Consider the following 15,572-nt stretch of genomic DNA (forward strand, 5'->3'; position numbering starts at 1 on the left):
CTCTTGGGACCTCTCAGTGGTCTTAAATGCCCTGCAGAGGGCTCCCTTTGAGCCTCTGCAATCAGTGGAGCTTAAGTTCCTGTCTATGAAGACAGCGCTCCTGGTTGCATTGGCCTCCATCAAGAGGGTAGGGGACCTGCACGCATTCTCCGTTGACGAAGCGTGCCTGGAATTCGGGCCCGGTCACTCTCACGTGATCCTGAGACCCCGGCCTGGATATGTGCCCAAGGTTCCCACCACTCCCTTCCGGGACCAGGTGGTGAACCTGCAAGCGCTGCCCCGGGAGGAGGCAGACCCAGCCTTGGCACTGCTCTGTCCAGTACGCGCTCTCCGCGCTTACGTAGACAGAACGCAGTGTTTCAGGACCTCAGACCAGCTCTTTGTCTGTTATGGTGGGAGACTGAAGGGAAAGGCTCTCTCAAAGCAGAGGTTGTCTCACTGGATAGTGGACGCCATTGCTTTGGCTTACCAACAGCAAGGCCGACCGTGCCCCCTTGGTGTGACAGCCCACTCCACCCGGAGTGTGGCTTCCTCTTGGGCTCTAGCGCATGGCGCCTCGCTGGCAGACATTTGTAGAGCTGCAGGCTGGGCGACACCCAACACATTCGCCAGATTCTATAATCTCCGAGTGGAGCCTGTGTCCTCTCGTGTACTCGCTTCAGTCAGCTAGTACTGGACCCGCTCAGGTGTCTTCGCTTGCTCGCCTTTCCACTCCACGGACTGGATACGTGCGATTATTCCTCAGGTGAGCCTTCCTCTCTGAAGCCCTGAGTTCCTCCAGCACTGTTGATGCTGGCGCCAGTGTCTATTGCCTGGGCGTCGGCTAGGTGCCTCCGTGTGCATGGTTCCTCCCTGAGTAACCCCCACATGTGTATTTCCACTGTAAGCCTCCTTGAGCATGTGTCTTTCCCTTGGCAAGCCATCTTGCCCTCCTGGAGTTGAAAGTTGCCACCCCTCGGGCTGGTCACTCCAGTGTTCCTCCATATGTAGCCCTCCGGCCATATGTGTATCTTAAGTCCTCCCTACGGGTAGGCATGCTGCGGCATGTCTCCTCTGAGATATGCTTCCCAGTGTACCTTGGTATTCCTGTGTTAAGTAGGACTCCTTCGTCTGTGCCAGTATCACGACAGGGGGATCAGACTTTTCGCAGGGCACTGGAAGACAGCTGTGAAGGTGGCGTGATTTCACGGGGACCCCCATTCGTCGTCATCCGACGTAACTCGGAGTGACTACGAAAGGGAACGTCTCGGTTACATATGTAACCCTCGTTCCCTGAGTAGGGAACGGAGACGTTACGTCTCCCTGCCACTTCCGCTGTACCGCTGGGTAGACGCCTGAGTTCAGTCTCGGCTCCTCAGCGAAGACATATCTGCATGTTGCCGAGCGTCCTCCTTTTATACCCACGAGGTGGGGCGGAGTTACGCTATGCAAATTCCGCAGACCCATGGCATTTCATCGCCATTGGCTCGTTTTATAATACACGAAGATGATTGGCTTTCTAGGCGAAACCCCCATTCGTCGTCATCCGACGTAACGTCTCCGTTCCCTACTCAGGGAACGAGGGTTACATATGTAACCGAGACGTTTTTTGTATATTAACACTAAATGTGGTATTTTTTGCTGAATAACAATTTTCAATGATGTGATTGGTTGCAGATTGCATGTAAAGCACCTGCGCCCTCTAGAGTTTCAGGACTGAACTAGATATTCAACATCACTGTTGTTGGATTTCAATTAAAATTAGTGCAGGGCAATGATTAATTGCATCCAAAATAGATGTTTTTGTTTACATAATATATGTGTGTGTACTGTGTATAATAATGTTGCATTATGCATGCATATTTTTAAGAAAAATGTGTTTTTATTTATAAATTAAATATTTATATAAATAATGTATAAATGCCTATAGTATATACATTCAAATATTTCTTAAATGCATATGAGTGTATTTATATATACAAAATAATTATACACAGTAAACACACATATAAACACAAACTTTTATATTGGATGCGATTAATCGCTGCTAAGCACTAATTAAAATACCGTAATATAGCGCCTCATTGAAGCATTGGTGATCACATCCATTATATAAACATAATTAAAAACTAAAAAGCTTGCACCAAACATCTGGTCCTCCTCTGTCAACAGATGCACTCGGCAGTTAGGCACGCACTAAATAATTTGCATTATAAGACCCGCCTTCTCTCTTAGCACAGACCTGAAAAACAACAACAAAACAGCCTTAAAAAGAAAGATCAAAGTGATTACCATTTTGTCATTTACTTTTTTTTTTACAAAGCACCTTCAGCCCCAAAGGATTTTCAAAGTCTGTTTTGATGTCCGTGTATGTTCCTGCAATGCTAATGTACGAGCGAACAACTTCCCAGGTATCTCCAAATATCTTGCAGATGTCTCTGTAGTAATTTTATAGAGTGAACTTCATTGTGGTTCTACGGGCCGTTGAGAATAACGACTGATCTTGTATGCATGAGAGGAGCCGAGACTACAAAGCATCCAATCAAAGACACACAAAACATCTGTAAAACACGACACAGTATCATAGAGGAGAATCATTAATGACGCAGAGATGAATAATAATCTGCTAATGTGTGAACGTGTTCGGCTGAAAACCATTTAAGAGATTGATTGTATCCTGCAGGATCCGAGATTTCATTTACGACGGAGAGCTTCTCTTTGAAAGGTTTTGTTTTTTTTGTTCTCCTCCCAACATTACAGGCGATAATATTGTCCATCTGGTCATTATGGTGATCATTTAACAGCTCAGACTGAGGCCTTTATGATAGTGAGGTGTCACCAAGAACTTTAAACTCACAGTAGAAAAACTAAATTAGTTAATGCACCTATCTTAAATCTGTTTATTTATTTGTAGTCTGAAGAGCGGAACTATCTATCTATCTATCTATCTATCTATCTATCTATCTATCTATCTATCTATCTATCTATCTATCTATCTATCTATCTATCTATCTATCTATCTATCTATCTGTCTGTCTGTCTATCTAGTTCTATCTATCTATCTATCTATCTATCTATCTATCTATCTATCTATCTATCTATCTATCTATCTAGTTCCATCTATCTATCTATCTATCTATCTATCTATCTATCTATCTATCTATCTATCTATCTATCTATCTATCTATCTATCTATCTATCTAGTTCCATCTATCTATCTATCTATCTATCTATCTATCTATCTATCTATCTATCTATCTATCTATCTATCTATCTATCTATCTATCTATCTATCTATCTATCTATCTATCTATCTATCTATCTATCTAGTTCCATCTATCTATCTATCTATCTATCTATCTATCTATCTATCTATCTATCTATCTATCTATCTATCTATCTATCTATCTATCTATCTAGCTATCTATCTATTTATCTATCTATCTATCTATCTATCTATCTATCTATCTATCTATCTATCTATCTATCTATCTATCTATCTATCTATCTATCTATCTATCTATCTATCTATCTATCTATCTATCTATCTATCTATCTATCTATCTATCTATCTATCTATCTATCTATCTATCTATCTATCTATCTATCTGTAAGGTCCACCCATTGGCCCAACACCGGAATCCAATGGTATGGTCGAAGGAATAATGCGTGTATGTCTTTTCAGCGCTCCAGTGAAGTTCACTTAATTTATTGGAATTTAGTTTAAATAATACTTTAGCTCTACGCTTAATCTGACTCCAATTTCAAATGTTAATCAAATTTACATTGTGTTTCTTATTAGAAAACAGTCATAAATACTGATTATGAGTTAATTTAGATCTTTGATTATTCTGGCCATTTCATAATTTCAAATATTCGTTCATTAAGGACCTGGTGTCGCTTTGAGACGTCACGTCGCGAGTGTGCGCTCACGATCACAAACTAGCCAGTCCTAAAATAGTCAGAGGGTGCAGTGCAAACTATCTTACCCTACGCGGCCGCTCACTGCTGACTCATAGGTGTAATTTTTCTCAATAGTTGCAGCGTACAACATGCTAAGTTGGGAGATAGTCAGGAATCAGAAGGTCTAATGATGTGCCCCATGCTCCATTCATTAGTGCCTTAGGTGTGATCTATCCTGGACAGAGATTTGCGGGAACAACAGACTACACATAATCTACTAGAAATAATGATTCCAGAAAACTTCAGAATAATCAAGGTTAACATTTATTTTTGTCAGGAAAAATGTACCGTGCCAATTTCACAAGTAAATGATTAAAAGCCAATTCAGAAATAATAAATGCATGACATCAATTACTCAAAGATGATTCTAAAAGTAAGCAATGCATTCCTGACAGAGACACACAGTAGTGTGTGAGAGCTTTCCAAGGGGATAACACTGACACATTACTGCATGGGGGTTTTCCTGGTTACAGGTCCCACATATTGCTCTGTTACCTAGCCTTAAATACCCAGACCAGAAAAAGGGTTGTACCAATATTTTCCCAGTGTGTTTTGGGTCAGTTCCTGTACCCCAGGGGGTAGCACCTGGTCTTGGGGGAGAGGGGAGATGTCTTGAAGAAACATCACCCAAAGAGGAACACAGGATTCTCCTAAGTCCTCAATCCTTCTCATATTACCAATGACTGCAATGAAATTAAGACCATTTTACCAATCGCACCGAGACACTTAAAATGATACCAAACACGAAAAGGAAAAACAATAGATTCCCAAGATACATCATATATGATATATAAGCATTCTTAGTGAACTTTTGGTGACTTGACTCAGGGGGAGAGGGAGAGGGGGATGCAGAGATAAGATAGGAGAAACGTTTGGACAACACAATGTCCTGTGCTCTGTCTTTGCGATCTTCTGTCCAGGGTGCATTTTATTGCTTTATGGTGAGTTTTATCTCAGCTTTTGTCTTAGCAGGAAAATCGGTTCTTACATATCTATCTATCAATCTAGTTCCATCCATCTATCTATCTATCTATCTATCTATCTATCTATCTATCTATCTATCTATCTATCTATCTATCTATCTATCTATCTATCTATCTATCTATCTATCTGTCTGTCTGTCTGTCTGTCTGTCTGTCTGTCTGTCTGTCTGTCTGTCTGTCTGTCTGTCTGTCTGTCTGTCTGTCTGTCTATCTATCTATCTATCTATCTATCTATCTATCTATCTATCTATCTATCTATCTATCTATCTATCTATCTATCTATCTATCTATCTATCTATCTATAGTTCTGGTTGTTTGTGGAATAATTAATGGCAGTAAATTTCACATCTCATTGCCAAAGAGTAAGTTTTGGACTCTCTCTCTCTGTGTGTGTGTGTGTGTGAGTGTGTGTGTGTGTGTGTGTGTGTGAGTGTGTGAGGGTGTGTGTGTGTGTGTGTGTGTGTGTGTGTGTGTGTGTGTGTGTGTGTGTGTGTGTGTGTGTGTGTGTGTGTGTGTGTGTGTGTGTGTGTGTGTGTGTGTGTGTGTGTGTGCAGTAGTGTGTTTATGCTGTCAGAACGTGTGATGATGAACATGATACAGTAACTTGTGTTGATATCCCATATATTGATTACACTGAACAACATGATTTAATCACTGGTACAATGATAATGTGGACAGTCAGAACTAAAGATCGGACCCACTAAACAAATCACAATGATTGAACAAAACTTAACCTTGCAAATCTTACAAACAGCACAGTTTGCTCATAGTAAAGGAGTGACAAGCAAAGCCCTTCAAGTGAACAGCCAATCAAATGAGAACATTCGCAGCCGCTGGGAATCATTGGCTTCCTTCAATGTTCTGCGCACTGAAAAAAGTGTCTGGTAAGGATCCTGCTGTTGAAGATTAAAAGGCAAGAAGCTGTCAGAGTATCTCTTACCAGCATCACAGTTACGCTGAAAACACAGCAGGTTCATCAATAAATCACAAACAAAAGCAGAAAAACACCAATTACATGGACGAATGTGACAGAAAATACGAATATATGGAGTGATTGCACTGACAGCTTTTGTAAAACTGCAGTGAAGATGAGGAGCAGTTACCTGAAATAAAAAAAAAAACAGAAGAAATTTATTATTTGTCTAACTGGATTGGAATTAAAAAATAAATAAATAGTGAAATAGTGTTTAGAGCAATACATTTACAATGGATGTCCATATATAGGCAAAGACAACGAATGTTAAAACACACACGGTTTCAAAAGCATTCTCTATTAAACTTAAACATTGTGTTAACATGAGATCAGTGCAATTAAATCACTTACCAAAGTTTTCAGTGATGCTATAGCAATTATTTCCACTGGTCATGATCATAGAGTCAGTTAACAGCCACCCTTCTGCTTAAATGACCATTTAGACACTTCACGACTCAAACAATGCACATTTTAAAGGAAGAATTCAAGCAAATGCTTTTAACTTTCTAAATTAAGAAATCATTTTCTGTGGTTTTATGCTATTTAACAAACAAACAATTAAATAAATATCCGGTTGTGATTATTTTCTGCGATAATCAACATTATGCTACAAATTCTGTCAGTAGAGCTTAACTTGATTTAATTGTGCTTTTTAACAAATAAACAAACAAAAAAGTTATTAAGACATAATTGTCTGTGGTTTTAAGCTTTTTAAATAAAAAAATAATATAAATGTTACTTTTATTTTTAAGTTATTAAAAAAAAAACTTAATAAATAAATTCTGAACTTTTTAAATAAACACATCAATAACAATTTGAAATTTCTGTTTTCCGTTTTTAAATCAATAAATAAACAAACTATTTTTTAAAAATCAATTAATAATTATTTGAAATAATTTTCTATGGTAATCAGTATCATTCTACAAATGCTACTGATAAATCTTAACTTTCATTGAACCCCAAACCTTCCTTTAACACCCTTGTAAATATACCCTTGTGTATATTTTATCATCAGTCATCTTTTGATTATGTGCGACACAGCAAGTTTAATCTAATATTTCATAAACTAAAAAAAAAGACTTAAGATAAAGCATGTGTGTGTGAACGTCAGAAAAACATACATTTCATTAAAACCTTATTTATTGAGAACCAACACAATAAAACAGCACAAATCCCCTTCAGAGTTGTGCAGACTATCATTGCCGTGGCAAAGCATCATGGGAAATCCTTGATAGACTGATAGTAAACATCATAGACAGAAGGCTGTTAATTAACATCCTTCTCGAGGGTATACACAATTTGATTTTATATAATAGCTTATTAAATGCATATCTTCCATTATCATTAATTTTCTGTCACTCATTTCTTATTTTGATTGCTTTTGATTGCTTTTGTCTGCTTGTTCAACATGTCAGAGATCTTGAAAGCAAACGAAAGGAGGATTCCTATTCAATACTAGCAGACAATACGTACAAATGGCTTAATCAACCAAATTTATTCACCATTAGTCTACAAGTACAGATTAAAAAACACACACACACACGTTACTGTACACATTTGTGTCATCAAATATACTTCGGGTGGGTTGATGCTAGAAAATGTCAGAACAGAAGCAATGAAAACGCAACCCATAATAACCCACAAAGCGAACTCACTGTTTAACTGCTGCTAACCGAGTGTATATTTACAATCACCTACACAGAAGGAAACGACACAGGTCCACTGAAAAAATACATGAAACTGAGAAACCAAACAGAGATAATGCGACAAAGGAAAAGAAAAACAACGTCAGTTTTATTGTGCTTTTAAACCCTTTCCCCACTTCGGTATCGAAGCAGGACATGTTTTGAAAAGAGGCACTCGCTAAAGTGCTTACACAAGTTTATATTCAAGAAGAATCGCTATCGCTATGTTTAGGACTCAAGTTAGAAATCATAAATCTATATACGCTACCGCTCAAAAATGTTTTGAAAAATTATGATATTTCCATGTTTTTTGAAAGAAGTCTCTTCTGCTCACCAAGGCTGCCTTTATTTTTTCAAAAATACCGTAAAAACAGTAAAACTGTTAAATATTACTACAATTTAAAATAACTATAAACTTGCAACTGCAAGAAATAAAGTCGGAATTGCAAGATAGAAACTCAGAATTGCGAGAAATAAAGTTGGAATTGCAATAGCAAGAAATAAAGTCAGAATTTCAATTTGCAATTGCGGGAAATGAAGTCAAAATTGCGAGATATAAACTTGCAACTGCAAAAAATTTAATTGCGAGACATAAACTTGCAACTTGGAGAAATAAAGTCAGAATTGCGAGATGTAATCTTGCAACTGCGAGAAATAAAGTCAGAATTGCAAGATATAAACGTGCAACTGGGAAAAATAGAACTGCGAGATATAAACTTGCAACTGCGAGAAACAAAGTTGGAATTGCCAGAAAGAAACTTGCAACTGCGAGAAATAAAGTCAGAATTGCGAGATATAATCTTGCAACTGTGAGAAATGAGGTCGGAATTGCGAGATATAAACTCAGAATTGCAAAAAAAAAGTCAGAATTGCGAGATATAAACTTGCAACTGCAAGAAATAAAGTCAGAATTGCGAGATAGAAACTCAGAATTGTGAGATACAAACTTGCAACTGCGAAAAATATTGTTGGAATTGCCAGATAGAAACTTGCAACTGTGAGAAATAAAGTCGGAATTGCAAGATAGAAACTCATAATTGCGAGAAATAAAGTCAGAATTGTGAAATATAAACTTGCAACTGCGAGAAATAAAGTCAGAATTGCAAGATATAAACGTGCAACTGGGAAAAATAGAACTGCGAGATATAAACTTGCAACTGCGAGAAACAAAGTTGGAATTGCCAGAAAGAAACTTGCAACTGCGAGAAATAAAGTCAGAATTGCGAGATATAATCTTGCAACTGTGAGAAATGAGGTCGGAATTGCGAGATATAAACTCAGAATTGCAAAAAAAAAGTCAGAATTGCGAGATATAAACTTGCAACTGCAAGAAATAAAGTCAGAATTGCGAGATAGAAACTCAGAATTGTGAGATACAAACTTGCAACTGCGAAAAATATTGTTGGAATTGCCAGATAGAAACTTGCAACTGTGAGAAATAAAGTCGGAATTGCAAGATAGAAACTCATAATTGCGAGAAATAAAGTCAGAATTGTGAAATATAAACTTGCAACTGCGAGAAATAAAGTCAGAAATACGAGATATAAACTTGCAACTGTGAGAAATAAATTCATAGTTGCGAGACAAACTTGCAACTGCGTTTTATAAAGTCAGAATTGCTTGATAGAAACTTGCAACTGCAAGAAAAAAAGTAAGAATTGCGAGAAAGAAACTTGCATCTGCGAGAAATAAAGTCAGAATTGCGTGATATAAACTTAAAATTGCAAAAAATAGTCAGACTTGCGTGATTTACATTTATCTGACGCTTTTATCCAAAGGGACTTACAATTGCTATATTTCAGAGGTCGCACGCCTCTGGAGCAACTAGGGGGTTAAGTGTCTTGCTCAGGGACACATTGGTGTCTCACAGCGGATTCGAACCCGGGTCTCTCACACCAAAGGCATGTGTCTTATCCACTGCGCCATCACCACCCGTCGCCATTGCGAGAAATAGTCAGGATAGTTAGATATAAACTTGCAATTGTGAGAAATAGTCACATTTGCGAGATATAAACTTGCAATTGCAAGAAATAAATTCAAAATTGCGTGTTATAAACTCACAATTCTGACTTTATAACTTGCAGTTGCATGATATAAACTTGCAACTGCAAGTTATAAAGTCAGAATTGCGTGATATAAAGTTGCAATTGCGAGAAATAGTCAGAATGGCAACATGTAAATTTGCAACTGTTAGAAATAAAGTCAGAGTTGCGAGATATAAACTTGCAATTGTGAGAAATAGAATTGTGACAGAAACTCAGAATTATTATACATAAACTTGCAACTGCGAGAAATAAAATCAGATTTGCGAGATATAAACTTGCAACTGCGAAAAATAAAGTCAGAATTGCAAGATATAAACTTGCAACTGCGAGAAATAGTCAGAATTGCGAGATATAAACTTGCAACTGCGAGAAATAAAGTCAGAATCGAGAGATAAAAAGTCGCAAGTACCTTTTATTTTTTTTTATTCAGTGGCAGAAACAAGCTTCCAGAGTTTTCTTTGTAAATATATGTTAAAATGTAATTTTCAGCATCATTACTCCAGTCTACAGTGTCACATGATCCTTCATAAATCATTCTAATATGATGATTTGGTGAGCCTTGGTGAGCAGAGGAGACTCCTTTCAAAACCCTAAAAAAAAATCGTAATTATTCCAAGCGTTTGACCGGCAGTGTAGGTTTTTTGATACTGAATGTATATAAAGTCAGTGCAGGTTCGCAACAGTTCAGTACTGATTCTGAAAAAAAAAATAGTTTCAGGCCTCTGTTTCTAGTCTGGCGTCCGCGCGCGAAGCCCTTGCGTTTGCTCTGCGTGCGTGGAGATCCGGGTCGCTACCGGAAAGTGTGGATCCTATCCAAGCTGACCCAGAACTGATGAAGTGGAAAGCTTGCTCTGGAAGCGGGAACAGGTCAAGGTTGGACGCTTAAAAAAAAGAAACCTGTCCACGTGGGACGCCACACATTTACCGGGCCGGATTGTTTGCTGACATCGTTCGCTCTCCCGTCTTCTCCCGTCTCTCTCAGACAGTTACTTCGGTCTTACTCGCGGTTCTGTACTGATGATGGTGGTGTCCAGGTATATACTGCAGGTGGTCGACTGTGTGCATCCGTCGGTTGGCGAACGCCTGCCGTTTGTTTCCCACCTGCGCGCTGTTAACAGTCAGTGTGTTGTAGGACTCGTTGTTGCCGCTGCTGGGGTGCGAATGCATCTTCGTCATTTTGTAGTGCCGGTCCATGACCGGTGTTGTCGGGATGAACATGTCTGTCTGGGAAAGTGCTCGCGACATGGCCTTCTCCCGGAAGTTGGAGCGCCGCAAGGAGAGCATCTTATCCGGGGAGAGCAGCGGATCCTGGGAAAGCAGTCGGTCGGCCGACAGCAGCTGCTCCTCAGAGAGGATTCGCCCGTGATACGGAGACAGACCGCCGGCGCCACCCGTGTACGAGGACAGGCCGTAGTCCCGGTGCGGCTTGGAGCGGGCGGGCGAGAGCACGTGGTCCTGGGACATGGCGCGCTGGACGCGTTTGGGCGAGAGCACGTGATCTTGAGACATGGCTCGCTGGACGCGCTTGGGCTTCTGGCGCTGCGCGGGCGGATCCACGTTCAGCTTGATCATGTGCGTCTGCATGTTTCCCCCGCGAGGCGTCAGGTCGGACAAATGGTGCTTCCGTATGTAATACTCATCGTCCTTGTCACCTGAGAACGAGAGATCAGAGCGGTGCTGTTATACCTCGAAAATAAAACTAACACTTTAGTTTAAGGGTCCAATTCTCACTGTTAACTAGTTGCTTACACAGGTAAATCCCCAGAGTTAAATTAACTTCACCGAACTGAATTAAGCCCATAGCCTAAGATGAAAAAACTAAAAACTAAATGAAAAAAAAAGATAAAAACAATAAAAACACAACAAAATGACTAAAACTGAACTTTTAAAATGTTAACACACACACACACACAAACAAACACACACACACACACACACACACAATTAAAATCTCAAATATAAGAGTAAAATCTCACATTTCTAAATATAAATACATACCACAATGCTGTACTGGATCAGAGTAACATCAGCAGAAATGAAACAGAACAAATAGGACTGATAATAAAATAACTTGAAAAAACTTGTTGTGATTTTGAAAAAACTTGAAACCCCCTAACAAGTGCAGCTGATGCCGAAGCTACAGGTCCTGCAGAGACTATTCTGCTGATGTGCAATGGGGTTATAAATTGTGTTTTTATGTCTCTGTTGTCTCGCTTTCTCTATTTGTATTGCTCTGTTAATCTTTTCTTTGTTTTTCTCAACGATTGCACAGGAAACACAATGTTTGGACTGAAACCATTGAGACTATATGATGAGTCTCTGTGGAACAGGGAAATGTGTGCGTGCGAGCGTGCATGCGTGCGTGTGTGTACGTGTGTCTGTGTGTGCGAGTGTGTGCAAGTGTTTGTGTGTGTGTGGCACATTTTGTAGTGTTCGTTGAGCAGCAGAGGAACTCAAGGATAGGGCACTTCTCCATGATGCTCTGGTCTTGTTAAAGCTTCTTTCTAGTTACTCATGAAGCAGTGCGTCTGTGGCAGATGTTGGGGATGGTATCCTTTAGGGGTGTAATGGTAAATGTATTGAATCCTGAACTATCACGGTACGGACGTTACAGTTTGGTTTATACAGTCAGACGACGAATACGGTCAGTCACAGGCGATCCACACCCCAATCCAGAAGGGGGCGTGCGGTAATGCAACACTGTTTGCTAACCACCACCACAACAGGAAAAAGTGCAGAAGAAGAAGAGACAATCTAAGCACCAACCCAAAACAAGGCTGAATCCAAAATCTAATGCCCTCAAATAGGGCGTTATTTGAGGGGACAGCTATTTGTAGTCGTGTCCCAAATCATAATGGATGTTATAAAGTGCACTCATTCAATCCCACATTGCACCGCAATAACGAGTGTACAACTGACGTATTCTCAACAGCTGTCCGAATTCCCTCACTCGTTTTCGATCAGTCCTTCAAGTGAACCGTAGTAGTTGACTAATGTAGGGAATAGGGAATGAGGGTTTAGGGGGCTATTTCCAATTCAGCCCAGGAGTTCAGATGGCAAGCAAGAGCTAGTAGCCTAAACGCTGAGTTCATTTATCTTTGTGACGCCCTCCACAAACTTCTTGGAAAAGAAACCGGGACGGCAGAAAGCAGCATCCAGTTTGTTTTCTTTATTTTACAAAAATTTGGATTGTGAGTGTATAAAAATAAAAATAGACCCTTTACAGTTTGAACCCTTGAACAATGTCTTACTCTTATCTGTATCACCATAAATGGAGTATTTGAAGTTCCTTCCGCTGTTATAATGAGACAAAATCATTTGGCGATGTGCCAAACACGTAAATCAATCCAATAAAATTTGAAAACAGCCGTTGCATTTTACCGTGCAGCGTTGACCAATCTTTCAATTACAGAAACAAATCAACAATTACTTTAGTGTACTAAGCAATAAAAAAACAAAACAATCAAGGAGGCTGGTTGGCGCTTGGGGATTTGTAGCTTTTTCCTGTTGTACTGAAACACAAAGTTTTCTAAAAGGGTAGCTTTAACAAAATTAAAATGATGACAAGCTACAGTGTTCTAGTAGCTTCCCCAAAATCCCTGCCCGCTAGAGATGCGCGGTTGGCGGTTATAGCCGCGGACTCCGCGGATAAACCGCGGATCGGGCGGATGACGTGACGGAAAAAAATAATTTAATTAAATTCGCGCGGGTGGTGGGCGGTTTTCTAGTCTCGCGGCTGTCATCAGCAGCACCTTGTATCAGCGGGTGGCGGGCGGGATAACTGGTCAAAAACGTTGGTGCGGATGGATGGCAGACAGATGATGAGTTTTGTGATGCGGTTGCGGATTAAATAATAGCCCATCCGCGCATCTCTACAGCCCGCTTCCTTTCTGAACAGCCTCGGACAGAGAGCAAAGTTACGAGAAACAAGAATGTGTTTGTGAGCGTTCATTACAAGCCCAGATATCGATTCAGCACTGAACAGTTTATCTTTGAGCTAATCAAGACAGGCTTGTGTAGTTCAGAATTACCATCACTGACACGGCAGGGTTTTGGCAGACGAACTGATTCCAAAGGCCGAATGTGCCGATGCGAGGGCGTGACATTACAGAGAAAAGGTCAGGTGAACAGGCCTAAGGCCTCGCGCTGGCTAACGGTCACTCCAGGACCCCAGAGCTCAATTATACACTCACATAAGAGCGAATCTAATGCCACAGGCTTCAGCTGAGGAATATGAGCTACGGGCCATCCCGCACTCTTCAAAATAAAAGTTATTTATCGGAATCGATGGTTCCACGAAGAACCTTTAACATCCATGGAATCTTTCCATTCCACAAAATTCCATTATGAGCCTCTTTTTGTCTTTCTATTTTTTATCATGCTAAATATCTTTATATAGATATTTATACTATAGATATAGGGGAGGGAATCACATCTTTGATCTTTGATCATATTTACCAATGGGGCAAATAATTCTGACCAGCACTGTATATATATATATATATATATATATATATATATATATATATATATATATATATATATATATATATATATAAAATAGCACAAAAAAAACACCAGGCTTGTATGGCTCATATAGTTAGAGATAATATAGTGAGAATATGAAGCTCTCACTCGAGAAGGAAATCCGCCTAAATTTTCTTCTGAGCAAAAAACATGCAATTTGTTACAGCTGCTGATATTTATATGGCCAAAAAGTTAGATGAAATTCTGGAATGTAAATCACTGGGATCTTTATAGCAGTCTAGCAGAAACTGACAAAAATGCATATAAATATCAGTCGTCACTATATCTGCCAATAATGTCTTAGTAAGATAATATTTGAATGTTTAGTTTTATGATCAAAGCTCTGTAGTTTTAAAACATTTAATGCAATACAATGGTGATTGAGAGATGAACAAACCTGATGATCATGTGTAAAACTCATACATTTTTCTACAAAAATGATGGATAATCAAGTAACCGAAGTTGCTTCAGTCCAGTAAGTGTTCATCTTGAAATATTATTAACAATATAACAGTTATTCTATATGTTATGTCACAGCAAAAAGCCACATGAACCACGAGCTGAAGGACGTTTTAACAATTATACTAAAAGGTCTTTTACTTGCTAAAAAACTATCAATCAGATGAAAAAGGTAGATTATGTGCTACAGTCTTTTCCACAGTTTTGATAATGTTGATCATTTAGAGGCCTTATAAATGTGTGTATCAAATACGATACAGTAGAATTTATAGGATTTATAGGATTAAACTTACAACAAAGATCCCAAACAAATTGCATGCCATCTTTAAATTGAAGTCATGCCATCCCCTGCTCTCTCTCTCTCTCTCTCTCTCTCTCTCTCTCTCTCTCTCTCTCTCTCTCTCTCTCTCTCTCTCTCTCTCTCTCTCTCTCTCTCTCTCTCTCTCTCTCTCTCTCTCTTTCTCTCTCTCTCTATGCCTTACGAAGCATCTCCCTATTAAAAAGGAGACTAATTGTTCTTCATTACTGCTCATTACTCTCAGGTCTGCCTCCCTGTTCGCCTCACAGCAGGTGAAGTCCGAAACGACTCAAACCTCACTGCAAACAGGGCTTGTGATTTAAGACACCAGAAGCACCATTATTTCCTCCCCACTGGGAGAAAAACCCACGTCTAAAGCACTAAAACTGGGTTTGGCTCGAATAGTATTCAGTAATACCAATGATTTGACCGCACTGACACCATCAGATGAGAACAAAACTTCGAGCCGAATAATGACACTATTATCTTCTGTTTATTTGTTTCTCAATTGACTAATTTTGCAGCAATGACTCGGTTATTGATCTGACTGAATCAAAACTGAAACGTCTTGAGTTGAATAACAACACTATTGTCTTTTTAGAGATGCTTTACAGCTGAATGTGGATTTTTCTTCTCATATAATGAAGTTTGCATAATTGA

The 15,572-nt window shown here is 39.4% G+C and overlaps 2 protein-coding genes across 6 annotated transcripts in view; one reads left to right on the forward strand and one right to left on the reverse strand.

Moving 5' to 3' along the window:
* The window catches only part of LOC143710998 (MIF4G domain-containing protein B), a 1,123,636-nt gene that overhangs the window by 155,035 nt on the left and 953,029 nt on the right, over nucleotides 1-15,572 (forward strand). The window lies entirely within an intron of this gene.
* shisa6a (shisa family member 6a) overlaps nucleotides 7,375-15,572 on the reverse strand; it is a 103,996-nt gene continuing 95,798 nt past the window's right edge. For 3 of the 4 annotated variants that reach the window (XM_077202209.1, XM_077202208.1, XM_077202210.1), the window contains one exon: nucleotides 7,375-11,280. In XM_077202209.1, the coding sequence (XP_077058324.1) occupies nucleotides 10,607-11,280 (674 nt within the window). In that variant the 3' untranslated portion in view covers nucleotides 7,375-10,606. The remainder of the gene's footprint in view (nucleotides 11,281-15,572) is intronic. The other variant, XR_013194703.1, reaches the window with a different exon arrangement.

The sequence above is a fragment of the Siphateles boraxobius genome, unplaced genomic scaffold (genome assembly GCF_051911475.1).
Source record: "Siphateles boraxobius isolate OS27281-9 unplaced genomic scaffold, OSU_SipBor_1 49, whole genome shotgun sequence".
In the NCBI taxonomy this organism is placed as follows: Eukaryota; Metazoa; Chordata; class Actinopteri; order Cypriniformes; family Leuciscidae; genus Siphateles; species Siphateles boraxobius.